General features: G+C 37.6%; 1 protein-coding gene across 1 annotated transcript in view; it reads left to right on the top strand.

The window, feature by feature from the left end:
- The window catches only part of DLGAP5 (DLG associated protein 5), a 38,814-nt gene extending 17,337 nt beyond the window's left edge, over positions 1 to 21,477 (top strand). The window contains exons 10-18 of the mRNA XM_059915719.1: positions 584 to 669; positions 1,437 to 1,597; positions 7,700 to 7,792; positions 11,459 to 11,678; positions 14,300 to 14,483; positions 16,263 to 16,323; positions 17,150 to 17,393; positions 18,231 to 18,280; positions 21,295 to 21,477. Of these exons, the coding sequence (XP_059771702.1) occupies positions 584 to 669; positions 1,437 to 1,597; positions 7,700 to 7,792; positions 11,459 to 11,678; positions 14,300 to 14,483; positions 16,263 to 16,323; positions 17,150 to 17,393; positions 18,231 to 18,280; positions 21,295 to 21,435 (1,240 nt within the window). The 3' untranslated portion in view covers positions 21,436 to 21,477. The remainder of the gene's footprint in view (positions 1 to 583; positions 670 to 1,436; positions 1,598 to 7,699; positions 7,793 to 11,458; positions 11,679 to 14,299; positions 14,484 to 16,262; positions 16,324 to 17,149; positions 17,394 to 18,230; positions 18,281 to 21,294) is intronic.

Raw genomic sequence — 21,477 nt, 5'->3', positions numbered from 1 at the left:
AACCTTGGCACTACTGACATTTTAGACTGGATAATTCTTGTTGTGGGGTCTGTCCCCTGCATTGCAGGATGTTTTGTAGCATCCCTGGCCAGTAGCACTCCTCCAGTTCGTGACAATCAAAAATGCTTCTAGATATTGCCAAATACTCCCTGGTAGGAAAAATTCATCCAGTTAAAAACCACTGCCTTTGGACAAGCAAAGCCTAATAGAATCTGTAAGGCCCTATCTCTGTAATTTGAGACTTACAGGAATTTGAGACTTAACTGTTTTTAGCTTCATCTTACTCTTGGCAATTGAATTCATCTTAGTTCCATGGAAAATAACAGAACTAAGGAATGACTGATTCTTTCTGCTTAGCCACTGAAAAATAAGAACAGAAAAGACTAGAAATATTAGCTTGAAAAATGGGCTCTTGGCATTAACCATCCAGTTAAGTTTTAGGTGTGGAAGGATGGACATACATAGAATATCAAATTGTATTTATGGATTTTAACATATCACATTTCATAAAATAATTAAGCATCAGCTCTGGGAAGTTAACGTTGTATAATTGTCATAGTGCTAATGTATGTCATCATTTTAGAAATATTCTCCAGTCAGAAACTGAGAAGTTAACTTCACACTGCCTTGAGTGGGACAGGAAGCTTGAATTGGACATTCCAGATGACGGTGAGGGAACATTTGTATTTTTTTATGTCTTACCTTTATTTATTTTAATATGGTTACATTTATTTGAAACACAAAAATCCAGTGTTGTCCAACTTTATAATTTCATTGTTATTCAAAATAGCAAGAATTTTTCATATCTCACATATGTTCACTAATATCTCTGTGCTAAAATGGTACCTGACTTAAAAGATATAAGTAGTTAGAATATTGACTATGATTCCTGAGAGTTAGACATTTGCCTATTTTATTATTAGATTTTTTTTACTGTGACTTTATGAATGACAGCTATAGCTAGTATTGCTTAATTATACAAAAATATTTTCTGAACAAAAATTACTTACATCAATATGAAATCAAATCAAAATCAATCAAGTTTTCTGAAAAGTTCCAACCTTACCTATTCAGGAAAGCTATTTAGAGAAAAGTCATTTGTGTGCTGCCACATCAGTCCTTAGATACTGATGTGCAGTGAGTTGTTTGACGTTGAATTCTTATAAAATACAAGGAGAGGTAGAATGCTCTTTACTGTGTAGCAATATGTATGAGAATGTATATTGCTAATTTTTAGCAGGAATTGAAGCAGATAGTAAATGCTCAATATTTGTATGACAAAGTTTTGTAGTAGATATTTTTTGTTTTGCTTTAAAGTAAGAATTTGATTCTGTAACTGTAGGATATTTGGAATGAGGTCATCTTATCAGCTGGTTGACTTGCAATAAAGGTCCTGTCTTGTCCTTTAACTTTTAAAAACCTCATATTTCTTTTAGCTAAAGATCTTATTCGCACAGCAGTTGGTCAAACAAGACTCCTTATGAGAGAAAGGTTCAAACAGTTTGAAGGACTCGTGGACAATTGTGAATATAAACGAGGTGAAAAGGAAACTACCTGTACAGATCTGGATGGATTTTGGGATATGCTTAGTTTTCAGGTATGTGGTCAAGTATTTTGAATATGTTAACTTTGAGTCTGTTTTTTTTGTTTTTTGTTTTTTTGGTTTTTTTGAAAATGAGGTAACAGTAGTATAAAAGGGTTAGTATTAGCTACTTATGTGCCTGTAATATTATTTATGTATTTCTTTATTTATTTGTGGCTGCGTTGGGTCTTCGTTGCTGAGTGTGGGCTTTCTCTAGTTGTGGCGAGCAGTGGGGGGGGCTTCTCGTTGCGGAGCATGGGCTCTAGGTGTGCGGGCTTCAGTAGTTGTGGCATGCGGGCTTCAGTAGTTGTGGCTCGTGGGCTCTAGAGCACAGGCTCAGTAGTTGTGGCGCACGGGCTTAGTTTTGTTCTGCAGCATGTGGGATCTTCCTGGACCAGGGCTCGAACTTGTGTCCCCTGCATTGGCAGGCGGATTCTACCACTGCGCCACCAGGGAAGTCCTTGTGCCTGTAATATTAAATGAGATATTAGCACCTTTATAAACTGTAAGGTGCTGTCTAAATTTTTTTTATTATTTTATTTATTGATTTGTTTATTTGGCTACGTCGGGTCTTCGTTGCAGCACATGGGATGTCTGTTGTGGCATGCGGGGTCTTTTAGTTGTGGCATTTGGGAATCTTTTAGTTGTGGCATGTGGGATCTTTAGTTGCGGCACATGAACTCTTAGTTGCAGCATGTGGGATCTAGTTCCCTGACCAGGGATCAAACCCGGGCCCCCTGCATTGGGAGTGCAGAGTCTTAGCCACTGGACCACCAGGGAAGTCCCAAGTGCTGTCTAAATTTGATGACTGATATCTTCTCCCCCGCTATATTGTCAGTATGATTTCTATTTGGATTGGAAACTGAGATTATATTCAACTGTTGAATAATCTGTAATGATTCTATATGTGAGAAGATGAATAAATCTAGTCTTTAGTAGTTCCGTTCATCCGGCAGTTACTGAGTTCCTACCGTGTGCCAGACATTGTACTAGGAGTTGATAAAATAAGGCACATTCTCTGCCCCAAAGGAGTTTGTAGTTTGATTAGTGAGTTAGACAAAATATATAATTCCAATCTAATGTAAAAAAGTGCTATGAGAGAGGGGATCACTAGGAAGATCAGTAAAGGCATGGGAGGAGATGATACTTTGTAGCTTTTTGAGCATATTTTAGAAATAAGCATATAAATTACTATTTCAAGAACCTATAGTCAACAACTATTAGACATTTCAAGAAAGCCTTAAACCTAAAAGAAAGAAGCCAAGGCAAAAATAAGAAGAAAGGTATTTGGATGGAGGAAGTAGAGCAATCTAGGAAGTATAGTATCCAAATAATAGGAATTCCAGAAAAAGAGTACTGAAAAAATAGAAAATCATCAATGAAATGGTTTAAAAATTTTCCCCAGTACTGCAGGACATGAGTTCCACATTGAAGGAGCCCACTGAGTGCCTAGCACTGTGAATCAAGAGTAGACCCACACCAACGTATGCCATTAAGTATAACTGTACAACTCTTGGGACGAAGAGAAAACTGTAGAAGCTTCCAGAGAGAAAACAAGTTTCATACAAAGGGTCAAGGATCACAATAGCCTTGGATTTCTCAACTGCAACATTTAAAGCTGGGAGAACAATGCCCTCAAACTTCTGAGGGAAATAGCTTCCAAACTGGAGCTCTGTAGCCAACCAATCAAGTGTGAGGGTGGAATGGCATTTCCCAAACACACACAGTCTCAGATTTTACCTCCCAAGCACTCTTTCTCAGCAAGCTAAGTGAGAAAGTACCTCACAAAAATGAGGGAGTAAGCCAAGAATGGAGGAGGAGGTGGGTTGGATCCCCAGCAAGGGGCCAAGAGAACTGAGGCCGAGGGGAGACAAGAATGTGTGAAGCACGCTTAGGAAGCAGCACTTCCTGACCAGCACAGGGGGACCAGGGGCTCTACCAGACCTGTCCCTGGAAAGCTGAATTGAGTAAAATGCCTGATTTGTTTTTTCTTAGGAGGATATTTAATGCATTCTTTTTCTTTTCTTTTTTTAAAATGCATTTTATTTATTTATTTATTTTTGACTGTGTTGGGTCTTCGTTGCTATGCGTGGGCTTTCTCTAGTTGTGGTGAGCAGGGGCTACTCTTTGTTGCGGTGTGCGGGCTTCTCATTGCTGTGGCTTCTCTTGTTGCAGAGCACGGGCTCTAGGCGCATGGGCTTCAGTAGTTGTGGCACGTGGGCTCAGTAGTTGTGGCTCGAGGACTCTAGGGCACAGGCTCAGTAGCTGTGGCGCACGGGCTTAGTTGCTCCGTGGCATGTGGGATCTTCCCAGACCAGGGATTGAACCCGTGTCCCCTGCATTGGCAGGCGGATTCTTAACCACTGCGCCACCAGGGAAGTCCTTAAGAGGAGATTTATACTTACTGTGCAGAGTTTAGACTGAATCGATGATAGACACATGAACAACTAAGCAAGCAAAAAGCAAAACAGTTATTAAGTCTAGAGAAAAGTGAGTAAGGGAACATAATAGTCTCAATAACTTTATGGCCCAGATGTGAATAGTGTTTATGTAGTCATAATATAAGCATTACTTTGTGAGCAGTTTTTATATATTTACCAGTTTTCATATTGATGAGTCGGTTAACTAGTATCCTTTGATGGTGATCAATTAATTCTGTGTTTCTTAGTATCATTGTTAATTTATAGATTTAAAGATATTTGATGTATTTTCATTATTTACAGTTACTATCTTTATTGATGCTCATTTCTCAGCTTTGGCCAGTGACAGCCTCTTCAAACTGGCTGCTGGGGCCTTTTTTTTTTTTTTTTAAGAGTTGTATTGAAGTATAATCTGTGTATCATAAAATTTGCCTGTTTTAAATACCGTATGCTAACACATATATATGGAATCTAAAAAAAAAAGAAAATGGTTCTGAAGAACCTAGGGGCAGGACAGGAATAAAGAAGCAGACATAGAGAATGGATTTGAGGACACGGGGAGGGGGGAGGGGGAGGGTAAGCTGGGACGAAGTGAGAGAGTGGCATGGACATATATACACTACCGAATGTAAAATAGCTAGCTAGTGGGAAGCAGCCACATAGCACAGGGAGATCAGCTCGGTGCTTTGTGTCCACCTAGAGGGGTGGGATAGGGAGGGTGGGAGGGAGACGCAAGAGGAAGGGGATATGGGGATATATGTATACATATAGCTGATTCACTTTGTTATACAGCAGAAACTAACACAACATTGTAAAGCAGTTATACTCCAATAAAGATGTTAAAAAAAAATTTGCCTGTTTTAAGTGTACAATTCAATGATTGTCAGTAAATTTACAGAGTTGTACACCATGACCATAATCCAAATTTAGAACATTTTTAGCACCACAAAAGGATCCTTCCTGCCTATTTACAAGTCAATCCCCATTCTCACTCCTAGCCCCAGGCATCACTAATCTTCTTGCTGTCTTTGTAGATTTGCCTTTTCTGGACATTTCACATTAAGTAGAATAATACAATATGTGGTCTTTTGTATGTGACTTCTTTCACTTAGCATGATGTTTTTGAGGTTCATCCATGTTGTAGCTTGTATCTGTATTTATCAATTGATGGACATTTATATTGTTTCTACTCTTTGGTGATTATGAATAGTCTTCTATGAATATTCATATACAAATATTAGTGTGGATATATATTGTCATTTCTCTCGGGTAGATACCTAGATTTTGCTGGATCGTATAGTAAATTTATGTTTAACTTTTTAAGAAACTGCCAAACTGTTTTCCAAAGTGATTACACCATTTTATGTCTCCACCAACAATGTGTGCTCCTGTTTCACCACATCCATACTTGTTATTGTCTGTCTGTTTTTAGTATAGCCATCCTAGTGGGTGAGAAGTGTTTCTATAGTTTTGATAATGATGTTAAGCATCTTTTCATGTGCTTATTAGCCGTTCATATGTCTTTTTTGGCAAAATGTCTAGTAAAATCTTTTGCCCATTTTAAAATTGGTTTGCCTTTATTATTGAGTGGTGTTTTTCATATATCCTGGATACAAGTCCTCTATCAGAAATATTCTTTGCAAATATTTTCTTCCAATTTGTGGCTTCTGTTATAATTTCTTAATGATGTCTTTTGCAGGGTAAATGTTTTTGATTTTTGTATTTTTTGGCCACACTGCATGGCATGCAGGATCTTGGTTCCCTGACCAGGGACTGAACCCGCGCCCCCTGCATTGGGAGCGCAGAGTCTTAACCACTGGACCGCCAGGGAAGTCCCAAATGTTTTTGATTTTGATGAAGTTCAATTTATCAGTGTTTTTCTTTTATGTTGTGTTCATGTCTAAGAACTCTTTTTGCCTAACCACAGGTCACAAAGATTTTCTCTTATGTTTTCTTCTAACAGGGTTATAGTTTCAGCTCTTACAGTTAGGTCTGTGATCCATTTGGAGTTCGTTTTTGTGTATGGTGTAGATAAGAGTCTAAATTCATCTTTTTTCTTGAGGATATTCAATTTTCCCAGTACTGTTTCTTGAAAAGATTGTCTTTTCCTCATTGAATTACAGTTTCAACAATTACTTGTTGAAAATCAGTGATCATAAATGTAATCCTGAGTCGTTTTGACATTTAAATTTTGTTTTTTGAGAGAGAGATTGAGAGTACATATGAATATAAATGCATAGTAAGGGGACTTGAAGCAAGTTTACCAAACTCTTGACAGTGGTTACCTCGTTGGAGGAGATTGGAAATACCAGAAGGATGGGGATATTATTTGAATCTTTTAAAATGAGATTGTGTGAAGAGAATGAGAAGGCATGCCACGGACTGGGAGACAAATATTTACAAAAGATGCATCTGATATTTGATACAAACATCTGTATCAAAATATACAAAGAACCCTTCAAACAACCTGATTTTTATTTATTTATTTATTTATTTTTACTGAGGTTCTTTTTTTTTTTTTCAAAATACTAATTGTAAAGTCTGCAGTGGGTATATAGGTGTTCAACTTTTTTCCAGATTTTATGTTTTTGGTTTTGTTTTAAAATTTTTTATTTATTATTTTTATTTTTGGCTGTGTTGGGTCTTTGTTTCTGTGTGAGGGCCTTCTCCAGTTCTGGTGAGTGGGGGCCACTCTTCATCGCGGTGCGCGGGCCTCTCACTGTCGCGGCCTCTCTTGTTGCGGAGCACAGGCTCCAGACGCTCAGGCTCAGTAGTTGTGGCTCACGGGCCCAGTTGCTCCGCGGCATGTGGGATCTTCCCAGACCAGGGCTCGAACCCGTGTCCCCTGCATTGGCAGGCAGACTCTCAACCACTGCGCCACCAGGGAAGCCCCAACCTGATTTTTAAATGGAGAAAAGACCTGATCAGACCCTTCACCAAAGGAGATATACAGATGGCAAGTAAGCATATGACAAGATAAGGCTCAGCGTCGTAGATCATTAAGGAATTGCCAATTAAAACTACAATAAGCTACCACTGGATGCCTGTTAGAATGGCAAAAATCCAAACCACTGACAACGCCAAATGCTGGTGAATATGGAGAGCAGCAGGAACTCTGATTCATTGCTGGTGGTACATTGCAAAATGGTACAGCCACTTTGGAAGACAGTTTGACAGTTTCTTACAAAACTAAACATGCTCTTATCATACAATCCAGCAATCACAGTCCTTGGTATTTTCCCAAATGACTGAAAACATATGTCTACACAAATATGTGTACACAGATGTTTATAGCATCTTTATTTATAATTGCCAAAACTTGGAAGCAACCAAGATGTCCTTCAGTAGGGGAATGGATAAACAAACTGTAAAAAAAGAGAGAGAGATTGTATTCATATTGTGTAATTTAGGAAACAAAAACATTTAGGATATCTCTCCTACCATTTTAGTGATCAAAAATAATTTAGGAGAGTTATTCATATATGACATTCTTTATGTAGATTTTGAAGGTTTGTAAGACCAAAAATAACAATGAACAATTTTACGATAAGAGTTTTTCACTTGAATACTAAATTCAGGATGATTTAGTCTAATTTTATGTTGCCATTCTCAATTTTTTTGAAGCTTCAGTTTATTAGTTTGTAATTTTAATGTGGTTAGCATTAATCTGATAAACTTGTGCTTTATTTATTAATAGATAGAAGACATAAATCAAAAATTCAACAATCTGACCAAACTTGAGGAATCTGGGTGGCAAAACAATAACAATACAAGCAAAAAAGTTTTTCGGGTAAGTTTGTGGGTTTCTAATATAGACTCTTCTACTCTAAAGAATTTTTATTTTCAAGCTTTATAAACATTTAGCTTCAGATTTTTTATCATTTTATAAAATAAGTTTCATATATTGCTTACAATGTGCTGATTGTCTTTGAAGAAAGAAAGGAAATGAGCAATGCAAAATTCAGGATGGTTATTTCCGGAGGGAGGAAGGATAGGGGCTATGATTGAATTGGGACTGTGATTGATTGAGAGCTTCTGAGTTGCTAAATAGTGGGTGTGTATGTGTTTGTTTTATTCTTTAAATTGTGTTTATACATTTTTTGGTAACAATAATGGTAGAAGTAGATAATTTATATAATGCTTAGTATGTGCCAAATGTTGTTCCAAATACTTTACATGTTTTAACTCATTCAATCCTCAACAATCCTATTGAGGTGGGTACTGTTTTCCCCATTTTACAGTTGAGGAATATGAGGCCCAGAAAGATTAAGTTACTTGCCCAAGGTGGAGCTGGGTTTCGGGCCAGACTTTCTCATTCCAGAATTCCTATTCTTATCCAGTAGGCTGAGCTTTTGTGTGATATATTTCAAAATGAAAGATTTTTTGGGTTTTTTTTGGCCATGCTGAGTGGCTTGCGGGATCTTAGCTCCCCGACCAGGGATCGAACCTGGGCCCCCTGCAATGTAAACGCGGAGTCCTAACCACTGGACCGCCACAGAAGTCCTGAAAGAATTTTTTAAATAGAAAAGAAAGAGGAACAATGGCTCTTTAGAATGTCTGTCTTCTTCCCTATACTTTATCTTGTAAAATTTCCTATTACTTTACTTTATCATGATAGATTCCATTCTTATCTGTTCGTATAATTTTTTCTAGTAATGTTTTAAACACAGAGTTCTTGATTCAGATGAATGCTTCTCAAACCACAGTACAGCATTGCCAGTTTTCCTTTTAGATTTTAGAAAAATGTCTGTGGTTATAAAATCAGGTTTCTAGATTGGTATTTTATCATGCTATGTAATCCAGATAAAAACTGTTTTGAATCCTTAGGAGTTTAAGCTGTTAGAGTATTTTTTTTTCTTTTTTCTTTTTAAAAATTTTTTATTTATTTATTTATTTTATTTATTTATGGCTGTGTTGGGTCTTCGTTTCTGTGCGAGGGCTTTCTCTAGTTGTGGCAAGTGGGGGCCACTCTTTCATCGCGGTGCGCGGGCCTCTCACCATCGCGGCCTCTCTTGTTGCGGAGCACAGGCTCCAGACCCGCAGGCTCAGTAGTTGTGGCTCACGGGCCTAGTTGCTCCGCGGCATGTGGGATCCTCCCAGACCAGGGCTCGAACCCGTGTCCCCTGCATTGGCAGGCAGGTTCTCAACCACTGCGCCACCAGGGAAGCCCCTAAGCTGTTAGAGTATTAAAGAAACATTTTAATAAAATTATTTTACTAATTGTTATGAAAAAGACTCAAAGGACATTGACAAAATTGATTGAGTTTTAAATCTACTAAACAATGAAGGATGCTTGAACATTTTGAAGCTACTGTGGATATTTCTTACTGAGTACTTAGTCCTGGAAACATTAATATCATCAGTGATGCAGATAATGGCTGTATCAGTACAGCAGTATATCAGAGCCTTGTAATTCTGCCCCTTATCACCAGGTGTCTCTCTCCTCCTACTTTATTTATAGTCTGCTGTTAAGATATCGAACAAATAAAATAAAATTTATCTTTTACTTATACTTTGATACCATTCCCTTCTACCTCCTATTCATTGCCTCTCATTCCATCACTTATCCTGTTTTCATCTTTCCCTCTTTTTTCCATCAGTTTTTAGATATGTTTAAGGGTCTTATCTCTGTTTACATTAGGAAAAAGCAAAACAACAACAACTAAACCTGTGAGGTCCACATCTCTTCCAGTTATCTGTACCTCCTCTTCCCTATTCCCATTTCTTTCTTCCCATTCACAGACAAGCTTCCTGAAAAAGTTGTCTATACTCTGTCTTTACTATTTTGATTCCCACTTACCTTTCCAACTCACTGCAATTTTGCTTCACCCCCTCTATGCTTCCAGAACTGTCATAACCAAGGTTATTGATCCACTAATTGCTGCAGTTATTAGGTACTTAATTATAAAATCTAGTCCCTCTGCAGTATTAAATACAGTCTACTCCCTCTTTCTTGAAATTATATCATACTGATTTTCCTCCTACCTCTGTACCTTTTCTTCAGTCATGTTTGCAAGTTCCTTTCCATTTATCCCTTAAGTGTTTGTGATACTCCAGTTCCTACCTCAACTCTCTTCTCTCCTTCCATATTCTTCATGCGCAATCTTACTCACTCGGCGATGATTCCCGAATCTGTATTTCAAACCACTCTTACTGCTAACACAGTAATACTTTAAAATCTGTATATCCCAAACTGAAGTCATCTCCACACACATCGATGTTTCCCTGTCTCAGAGAATGGTGTTATCATCCCTCCAGGCGCCCAAGATAGAAACCTGGCTATCTTCTGTGGTCCTTTCCTTTCTGTATTTCACCACCTTCACCTGCACCTATCTAAAAGATTGCTAAGTCCTCCCAATTCTTCCTCTTAAATATCTCCTGAATCTGTTTACTTTTTTCCATTTTTTCCCTCCATAATCTACTAGCATCTTTTTCCAGTATCACTGAAGTAATCTCCTTCCTAACTGGCTTGTAACCCTCCAATCCATTCTCCAGGTTGGACACAGAGTGACTTTTCCAGAATGCAAATTTGATAATGTTAACCTCCTGATTAAAAATCATCAGTAACCTCTATTACTTTGTCCTCTGTGTAAATGTAGCTCCTCAAAATGGTTACATGTGAGGGATTATAATTAGCTGTTACTTACCTCTTGCCAACTCCTCTGTGCTTTCTTTCATTTCTGGTTTTGCAAACATGCTATTCTCTCTACCTAGCCCTTTCCTCATCCCATCTTGTAGCCCACCTAGCTGTGATTTCAGCTCAGGTGGTACTTCCTATAAGCCTTTCTTGGTGCCTCTGAAGGTTGATTAATTGATAAATTCAGCCCTCTGAGTTTATTTCTAACACGACATTTATTCTTCTCAGTGTCCTTATCTAGCTCTTCCACTGTGAATCTGAGAACTCCTTGAGGGCAGGAACTTTGTCCTTTACCTTTTGACCCCCAGCATTTTATTTATTTATTTTTTTTAAAAAAAATTTATTATTTTAAATTTTTTGCCTGCTTTGGGTCTTCGTTGCTGCATGCAGGCTTTCTCTAGTTGCAGCAAGCGGGGCCACTCTTCGTTGCAGTGAGCAGGCTTCTCATTGCAGTGGCTTCTCTTGTTGTGGAGCACGGGCTCTAGGCACATGGGCTTCAGTAGTTGCAGCACTCGGACTCAGTAGTTGTAGCCCATGGGCTTCAGAGCACAGACTCAGTAGCTGTGGTGCACGAGCTTAGTTGCTCCGCGGCATGTGGGATCTTCTCGGACCAGGGATTGAACCTGTGTCCCCTGTATTGGCAAGCGGATTCTTAACCACTGCACCACCAGGGAAGTCCAACCCCCCCCAGCATTTTAGCACGTACTAGGAGCTTGGTAAGTATATGATGAATGTGTTGAGTATTTCATGTATGCTTTATTTGTTTTTCTTATAAGATGGTAATGAATCCCTTTAGTAAGTCATAATTTCTCTTCACAGAAAAAAGTTGTCTCAGGTATAGCGAGTAAACCCAAACAGGATGATGGTGGAAGAATTGCAGCTAGAAATCGCCTAGCTGCCATAAAAAATGCAGTGAGAGAGAGAATTAAGCAGAAAGAACATGCTGAGGCTGCAGCCTCTGCAATGCCAAATGAAGTGGATAAAATAGTGTTTGATGCTGGATTTTTCAGAATTGAAAGTCCCGTTAAATCATTCTCAGGTTAGTTTTTCTGCTGAGACTACTAAAGGGAAATATTTGGGTTGGATGGGAGCTTGTGTAAGAGATGAAAAATAGTTTTCACATGAAGATTTATGTGTTTTCTGTGATTTCTGAGAAATAGCTTATGGAAGGTGGGTTTGGTTTAATTTTCATTTGGAGTAAAAATTTTCCTCCAATCTTTTTGAAATACAGTAAATGTACTGATTTCCTTATTTTATTTTATTAAAAACATTTTTTTTTAAATTTATTTATTTGGCTGCACCGGGTCTTAGTTGCGGCATCCGAACTCTTAGTTGCGGCATGTGGGATCTAGTTCCCTGATCAGTGATCGAACCTGGGCCCCCTGCATTGGGAGCGTGGAGTCTTAGCCACTGAACCACCAGGGAAGTCCCCCATTTTCCTAATTTTAAAATATTGCAGTGTAACCAGCTTTTACTACTTCAGAAAACCATTCTTTCTTATGATTTTGTAACTCTGGTTGTATTTTTCAATAGCTGTTTTTCATTGGCTATCTTTATTAGATTGAATTTATTTACCTAGATTAAAATTATATATAAGCCATATGATAAGAGGTCATAGTTGAAGTAATCTGTTCCTTCAATCTTGGTAGACATTTCTATTAATGCTTTAAGTGCTAGATGTTTATTTTCAAGGAGAAAGGGGCTAAGTCCTCTTTAAGTACTAATCAGCAGAAGGGATTTTTTTTTTCCTATTATTTAACTGTGTCCACTAGGAAGATTTCTGACCATAAACTTGAGTTGCTATTTAATATTTACATTAAAATGTAAATTTATCACCTCAAGTATATTATTACCTCCCTGTCAATTTAGGTATCACACCTAGTGTGTGGTTTTGGTGTATTTCCTTTACTCCAAGCAGCTGCACTCCCTGGACTCCAGGAATTGCCTCACTACTAATGGCATGTGTCCTTGTTACTTACTTCCCAAGGATCCTAGTGGTTTCCATGACTATGGGCCCACCGCTGTCTGTTCTTTCAGGTAGTCATCTTGGCACTTATGACTAGAGAGATCAAGGTTTTTGACCAAAATTGATCTTTCTGAAATTGAGTTTTAATTATAGAACTCAATAAAGTTTTAATTGTAGAACTCATAGTTTATATGAGGTTTGTTACAAAGCAGAGGTCCCCCAAGAAGCCCCACTCATCCCGTTTGTTACTTCCTAAAGGCAACCACTTCCAGTGCTTAAAGGAGTCTTGGGTTGTTTGCAGCCCTCTCTAAACAAGGTGTAGATTTTTTTCTTGAATTATTCCTTTGATGTACTTTCCTTGGTTTTCTCTGATCTTTCTTTCAGAAACTCATATCTTTCTCCTGGTAAATAGACTATTTTTATCATTCTTTCCTGTACTTGTCATTTTCTTCTACTTCCTGACTTTCTTCAACTTTCCTGTTAGCTATCATGTTTTTAATTCCCAAGAACTCTTTCTTAGTCTTTGAATGTTCCATTTTATAACATTCTGTACTTGTTTCATAAGTGCACTGTCTTATTTTTCTACAGATGTTAACGATAGCTTTTTTGTATTCTTCCCCTGGATAGTTTGTTCCAAGATACTCTCATCTGTTTGGTTTTGGTTTCTGTCTCTCGTATTAGAGGCTTCCATCGGGTGTCCGATGATCATCCACTGCCTGCTCATGGTTAAGAGCAGGACTCTGTACGACAGCGTGTGGGTAATAAGGTCTTTACTGTGGGGTGATTTAGCTGCACCGTTACGCTGGGAACCTGCACATCATCACTGTATTTAAGTCTTTTCTCATGGGCTAGTTAGATTCCCCAGAGAAGATCCTTCCGATCTGTTGCCTGGAGGGTATTATTCTGGCTTCCAGTCTTTCAGGAGCCACATGGGGGGAGGGAAACTGAGTGTATCAACAATTTAAAAAATACTCATTTAATCCCCCCTTTTCCATATAGTACCCGTCTCTCAACCTCATCCCCTAAACCGGAGACGCCCTGTTTCACCTTTTTGGGGAAATAAGCCTCTAGTTTTTTTTATCTTGGTGGTGGGAGGGGGTTGGTGACAGTTTCCCAGCTGTGCATAATGAGGAAAGGAATCTGGACTCTAATTGTTCTTTAAACTGACTTTGAACCAATCCTGTTTTTACCTCTGCTTGCAGAGATTCTTGAGGCCACCAATTCTTTTGAGAGGTGCTGTGGTATAAACTGGGTTGATTCACATCAACCTGACTAGTGGCTTAGGATTTATTTTCTTGAGTCTACTAAGTAATATCCCACTCATCTATCTGCATTACGCTTCCAAAATTTTCTGAGTTTTGTTGTTTCTGGTTTAGTTTCCTTTGTCCTTGAAAATTATATTTCAAATTTTAAAAGCCACTGACCTTAAAAAAAAGGATGCTTTGTCCTTGTAGCATTCAACCTTTCAAGATTATCTCTGTTACTATTTATAGTAGTGGGATGTCAAGAGGAAGCAGTTTAGTGTGTGTATTCAGTACTATCTTTAACTGAAAGTCCCAGGCATTGACTTTAACAAACATTATTTTATAGGAGAAAGGTAGGGGAATAGGAAGAATTTGCACTGTCTTCCTAGTTATAATGAAAAATGAATGAAAGAGCTTTTTGGTATTAAGATGATTTCTCTCATCTTCTAGGACTTTCTTCTGAATGTCTTTCTCAAAGACTTAGAATACCTAAGTCCGTCAGCAAAGCTGCATCTGCGAGCAGGGCTGAGATGGGCGTTCTAAGACAAACTACATCACCAGAGAATCCTGATCCTCAGGGTACCAAAAGTGAACATGTTGATAAGACTTTGATTTCAGATATTCCTGGAAACAGGTATTTCTTTAATATGTTATTATTAAGAGTTTAACAGATGCAGACATTAAATACCATTTCAGATTGTTAACCTGGTTAAGTATGCAAGATATGTATTGTTTATTAAATTTCACAATGACCCTGTAACATATAGGCAATACTTCTGTTTTATAAATGAGGAAATGAGGGCTTCAGATTTCAGATTGGTAAATGGTCATATGTAGATGGGCAAAGTAAATGCTGCAGAACCAAGAAGAAAAGAAGTAATATAGTGTTCTTTGTTGATAAACGGCCTGAAACTTTGGTGCTTGACAGATCTGAGCTCAAAACCAGCTCTATGACATACTAGCTATGAAACTTCAGGACAAGTTTAATTAACTCACTAAGCTTCAGTTTCATCATCCACAAAACAGTGCTGATACCTCCCTGCAGGGTCGTTGAGAGGTAGGCACTTTTGTACCAGCCATTATAGAAAGTACCTTGAGGTTGCTGACTTGACAGATGGCAGAGTGAGAGAAGGGGGAGCTAATATGTACTGAACAATTATTATGGGCTGGACATTGTTCAAGGTTCCTATCATATATTATCTCATTTAATCCTCAAAACAACCATGTGAGGTACTAGATCTCCATTTTTTAAAAATGAGGAAACTTGAAAAGTTAGTAACTTACCCAAATTCAGCTTACAGTTGGTGGGAGTGGATGTTACCTACATTCTTTATGCTACATAGTACTGCCTCTGCACAGATGCATCAAAATTACCTAATAGTCCTTGTTCGTGGAACATAAATGTACCAGAAATATGATAGGAAAAAGGTACTTTAAGTAGGAAATAAAATTGTAGTCTGGAGCCAAGATAGGACTGTTGGATTTATTATTAATCTGGAGATGGGACAGCATTGAATATTCTGCTGTCACACCAAACAAGGCTGTCAAAAAATAAAGAACACCCTATGCATTGACTATTTCAGTGGGGAAACAAATGAAAGTTTTTCTTTTTAAATATTTCATGGAACAAGTTATAAAATTTCTAGTTTTCAGTATAAACTAAAGTATATTTAGCCTTTGTAGGGATTAAAATATTTTAGATGTTTTAGAAATCTGTGGATTATAAAATACCAATTTATGGTCATTTCTTAAATGCAAGTTACTTTACTTTGTATACCCTGTAGTTCATTATCTTGTACTAAGAAGATCCAAAATTGTATTTAAGTGATATTACAAGTACTCTTTAAAAAATTTTTTTACTTTATTTCCGATAATAATCCTGAAAGAGCATCTTACAAATAAACAACTTCGTACAATGAAGGCAAAGTGAAGCTGAAAACCAGAAAAATAGAGTATATATACATATTTTGAAATGACTCCAAGAAGTTGAGACAGATGTTTCTAGTAAAATGCAAGTTAAGAACTTCAGGATTAGAATATATTGTGCTATAACTAGCTAACAAGTAAATGTAGGCAACTCCAGCCATACAATAATTGAGTTGATGCTTTAATCCCCCAGAAGTAAGTTTTTTCCTGACTTTCTCTAGTATGTGGCTCTGGATTTGGCTGAGGTTCAAAAGATTGCCAGTAGACTGACCAGCATGGTCACAGGCTTGTGAGCTTTCCGAGGAAAATGCCTTTGGTTTGTAAGGCCATCCTGCAGTAGCTGTCATCCGAAACTAATCTATTTGGATCAGGCCTGATCTTGGATGAGGCTCCATCTTTGACCCATAAAGGAGAGTCTCAAAACACAAGATAAAAGATAGCAAAATGTTTAATTATCTGAGTACAATGCTGCTTTTTTCTTTTTCAGGAACAGCATAGTAGAAAATGCTAAGTGTCCTGGATTACAAGATTTAATTGAAGTAAACCATGTAAGTCCTATTCCAGTGCATTAGATAGCCCAGTATGTTATCTATTTATATCATTATATATAGTAACTCCATAAACAACCTCTGGAATTTCCATTGGAAATCTAAAGCAGTCATATAAAATGATAGTTCTTATTTCAAAGACCTTTGGCTTGTTTGAGATCATAGTGCCAATTTGGTTTTCAGCTCACATCAAGATTATTTTTGTAAATAAAGTTTTATGGTATCACAGCCACAGTCATTTGTTTATGTATTGTATCTGGCTGCTTTCAAAATACAACGGTAGAGTGTTCGTGTTTGTGCAGAGACTCTTTGGATCACAAAGCCTAAAATATTTATAGTTGGCTCTTGAACAACAGCATGAGGGGGGTGCCATCCCTCTGAACAGTCAAAAATCCACGTATAACTTACAGTTGGTGCACCCCTTACACTTGGTTCTTCCATATTTGTGGGTCCGCATCCGTGGATTCAACCAACCACAGATCCTGTAGTATTTACCATTGTAAAGATTCTGTGTATAAGTGGACCCTCGCAGTTCAAACCCATGTTGTTCAAGGGTCAACTGTACTACCTGGCCCATCACATGGAATGTTTGCCAATCTCTGAGCTGAACTGTTGGTACTTGCTAAGAAACTTTCCTTCATTTATACTATTGCTGTAATATTATATGATCTAATTGTTCAAGAAGCAAGGTAGTAGGATTTACAGTGTTCTTTAGCTTGTGCTCAGAATGTCATCCTTCTATTATTTCTTATTTTTAATAGCAATAAGACTTTTTCTGTTTATTTCAATTCTGGGTAATTAAATGTAATAACATTTTTACTTCCAGGATGTAAATAAGATAAACTTTGAAATAAATTGTTTACCTAGTGAAAGAATGAATTTGGCTCTCCTTGCTGGCAAAGTGGCAGATGATGTTAATACTAACAGAAAGGAAGAAATTTCAGATGTTGTGTATGGAATGGAACTAAATTCAGTTACAGCACAGGATGTTTTGATGATTAGCCCTGAAAAAAATGTACCATCACAAAATAACATCTCACAGGAAGAAGAAACAAAAATTTCTCAGTCAGGTAAAGTCTTTTAATGTATTTAAATGAGGCTTTGTTAAATAAATGAACTTGGACTGAAGTATAGATTATTATAAACACTTCGGGATACAGTTTCCAAGAATGAAGGTTGAGAAATTGGATACTTGCAGTAAATATCTTGTGAGAATTAGTTTGTGTTGTGGTACCCTACTATCCACCCAAACCTTTTGAGGTATACCCATTAAAAATCAACAACAGATACTAATCCATATTGGATATCAGCAGCACTTTACATTAGACCTAACTATGTGGGAACCTTTGTTGTTTGTGAAGACTCAGAAGAATTCCCTGAAGTTTTTTTAGTTCTCTTCTTTTCCATCAAACATCCTCAAACCTTTCTTCAAAACACCCTCTTTTTCTGCCCTAATGCCTTTTCCTACCTACTGTGTTGTGATTGTTCAGTAGGAAATGGCTCTTGTATTTTTGTTATAATATAATGTGTGATGGTTTCACCTACTGTTTTCATCTGCTACTGCATGGTGCTCTTCTGGCTGGGGTCTAAGGCAAAATAAACATTATAACCTTGGTCAGACATTTAAGGCACTCCAGCTATGTTCTTCTAGCATCTTTTGGGTACCTTTAAATTACAAGCATGAGATTTATTTATAGAAGCCTTTTTTTATACTGAAATTAAGGATGAGAATTTTACAAAGAAATTTAACTACATTTAAAAAATATTATAGCATAAGATGATCCATATTTTTCTTAGCATATGATGTATGGAATTTTTCATCTTTCAAGGCTTTGTCCATTTCTAACAACCCTTAACTGTGAGAATATTACTTTAAAAGTTAAAAATTATTCCTTTTTGTTTTTCAGTACTATTTGATAATAAAAGTCTCACTACTGAATGCCATCTTCTTGATTCAGTAAGTTTTCCAACTTGATTTGAAAAGTTCTTTATATTCCAGATTTGTTTTATAAAATGAATATTACTCACTTTTCAGTTTATGTGCAAAGTTTACGTCTTGTCATTGTTTTATTTACTCTGAAATCCACTTTTATTCATTTTTTCTCAAAATGGGAAAAATTGTATTAAGTGATGTTAATACTTTAAAATATAGTGTGCTTTAGTATTAAACTCTGAAGATTTAATTCTCTATAAGGTGTGTGTATCAAATTTGTTGTGACAAAGTGGTTGAATACTTGAATATCTAATATGTAGCTTGGATTATGCTGGGTAGTTCTCAGTGATGTATGAAAAATATAATGCAAGGTTTCTACCCTTTTGAAGCTTACAGTTGGGGAGATAATGTCTGTCCTACCTTCAGTCATTGCTTATTTTCATTCTAGTTCTTTTAGATTACTATATTTATGTCCTGCTATTTTATTTGGAAGCTCCCCAGCCTTTACTTTTAGTGACCTCTTGCCTCTAAATCTAGTTCAAACATTTGCCCATCTGTGAAGCCTTCCTGTACAAGCTCTCATCTCTTGCATGTTAATTTCTGTATAGGCACAGGTGCACAATGCATACAGTGCACACATTGAATCTCTTATTAAGAGTATAATATGAATAGGGCTTCCCTGGTGGCGCAGTGGTTGAGAATCCGCCTGCCAGTGCAGGGAACACGGGTTCGATCCCTGGTCCGGGAAGATCCCAAATGCCGCGGAGCAACTAAGCCCATGCGCCACAACTACTGAGCCTGTGCTCTAGAGCCCGTGAGCCACAACTACTGAGCCCACGTGCTGCAACTACTGAAGCCCACACGCCTAGAGCCCGTGCTCTGCAGCAAGAGAAGCCACCGCAATGAGAAGCCCGTGCACTGCAATGAAGAGTAGCCCCCACTTGCCGCAACTAGAGAAAGCCGGCGCGCAGCAACGAAGACCCAACACAGCCAAAATAAAAAAAAAAAAAAAAAAAAAGAGTATAATATGAATAAATGATACTGTATTCCTAAAACATATTGTACTTTCAGAAATCTATTTCCCTTATTAACTATAAATTCCTCTTTAGGCAGAGCTGTCTGATTTGCATTCACGGGTGCTGGTACTGAATAGTAGGGCATGAATGGAATAGTGCTGTCTTGCCTACTAAGTGTTTACTGTGTTGGCTTTCAGCCCTACTGCCAGATATTTTTATTTCAATGATCTGGATTAGGTCGTTCATCAGGCGATTCTAACATGTGGCCATGGTCAACAACTCTGGTTTATAACCTTACCTTGAAATTTTCCAGGACCAATTGCTAAAATGAATCAGGGAGTGGCTTTGGTTTGCTCATCTTCGATCTCAGAATATAAAAAATTCATTAAGGCAAATGTAGGATCAAACAGAAACAATTTTTGTTAACCTCATGAAGCCTGGCAAATGCTTGGCTTCCTTAAGCCACTAATTCCTTAAGGACCTCTGAATATGTTGACTTTTATTATCTTTCAAAGATGCCTTCTTTGTATTCAGCCTTCTGGGCTGGCTGCATCTCAGGAGCTGAATGGAATGTGTTACTGCGACCACACTGTTCGTTCTTCGTCTTGGCCTTCTTTATTTATTTATTTTTAAAATAAATTTATTTATTTTATTTTTGGCTGCATTGGGTCTTCTTTGCTGCACACGGGCTTTCTCTAGTTGTGGTGAGCAGGGGCTACTCTTCGTTACAGTGCGCAGGCTTCTCATTGTGGTGGTTTCTCTGGTTGCAGACCATGGGTTCTAGACGTGCAGGCTCAGTAGTTGTGGCTCACAGGCTTAGTTGCTCCGCGGCGTGTGGGATCTTCCCGGACCAGGGCTTGAAACTGTGTCGTCTGCATTGGCAGGCAGATTCTTAACCACTGCACCACTAGGAAGTCCCAGTCGAAGCCTTCTTTTTTTTAAAAATTAATTAATTAATTATTTATTTATTTTGGCTGCATTGGGTCTTCATTGCTGCCCGCGGGCTTTCTCTAGTTGTGGCGAGCAGGGGCTACTCTTCGTTGTAAGTTGCAGAGCATGGGCTCTAGGCACGCGGGCTCCGTAGTTGTGGCTTACGGCCTCTACAGCACAGGCTCAGTAGTTGTGGCTCACGGGCTTTAGTTGCTCGGCGGCATGTGGGATCTTTCCGGACCAGGGCTCGAACCTGTGTCCCCTGCATTGGCAGGCGGATTCTTAACCACTGTGCCACCAGGGAAGTCCCAGTCTTAGCCATCTTTAATCCTAGGCTGAGACCTAGAAGGACAGGGATTTCAGCATAAGGCCAATTTATATAAACCTGATTAAACTTGTTCTCAGAGCTGAATTCTGAATGATTGGTTCTGATAATATGTGGTATTATAAGTAAATCTGGATGTTAATCATAATATTCTATTTTTGATACATTAGTAATATGATTAAAATTGCTTCACAGTTATCATATATTATCTTGTTGATAAATCTTAGTATCTTATAACTTAGTCTCCCTGTGAATTGTTTTCCACTTCCATAAATTTTAGAATTTATATTTTTGGATTTTTTTTTTTTTAATAGGTCCACCTGTCTATTTTAGACCCACATTATTACTAGCTCTGTGCATCATTTGAACTTGAAGTAGGGTTTGAGAGGGAACAAAGAAAAGGATCCCAGCAGGATCACACTAGTAAACGACCTATTAAGTACAATTATATGGATTAGGATTTGTGGAATCTGCATAAGTGGCCTCAGTTTTATTCATCCTGCATATGTTGCTGAAGTCCATTTACATATTACTAATCACCTTTTAAGGCATATATTCCTAATATACTTTTCAATTAAAAAAAAAACTATATATTTGAAATTAGATCCATGGAAAGTAGCATAATCATGTTATTAATAATTTTTTATTGTGTATAAGAAATATCATTTATATTATTAATTAATCCATTACTAATTTGCAATGTTGAAAACTTAATTGGTGAAACTCTTGATGGTTACTTTAGTGACTTCTCTAAATTTATTCTCTAGCCAGGCCTAAACTGCAGTAATACATTCACTCAGGTGGAAAGAAGACATCAAGAACATACCAGACACATTCCCTTTGGTGGTAACCTGATTACGTTTTCACCTCTAAGGCCCCTCAGTGGAGATCAACCAGAAGAATTTTGAATTTAAAAAGAAATCCAGACATTTTTCTTCATGTTATCAGTG

Source organism: Balaenoptera ricei, chromosome 2 (genome assembly GCF_028023285.1).
Source record: "Balaenoptera ricei isolate mBalRic1 chromosome 2, mBalRic1.hap2, whole genome shotgun sequence".
NCBI classification, from domain to species: domain Eukaryota; kingdom Metazoa; phylum Chordata; class Mammalia; order Artiodactyla; family Balaenopteridae; genus Balaenoptera; species Balaenoptera ricei.
The sequence above is the reverse complement of the archived record's forward strand: the minus strand, read 5'-3'. Positions and strand labels throughout refer to the sequence as shown.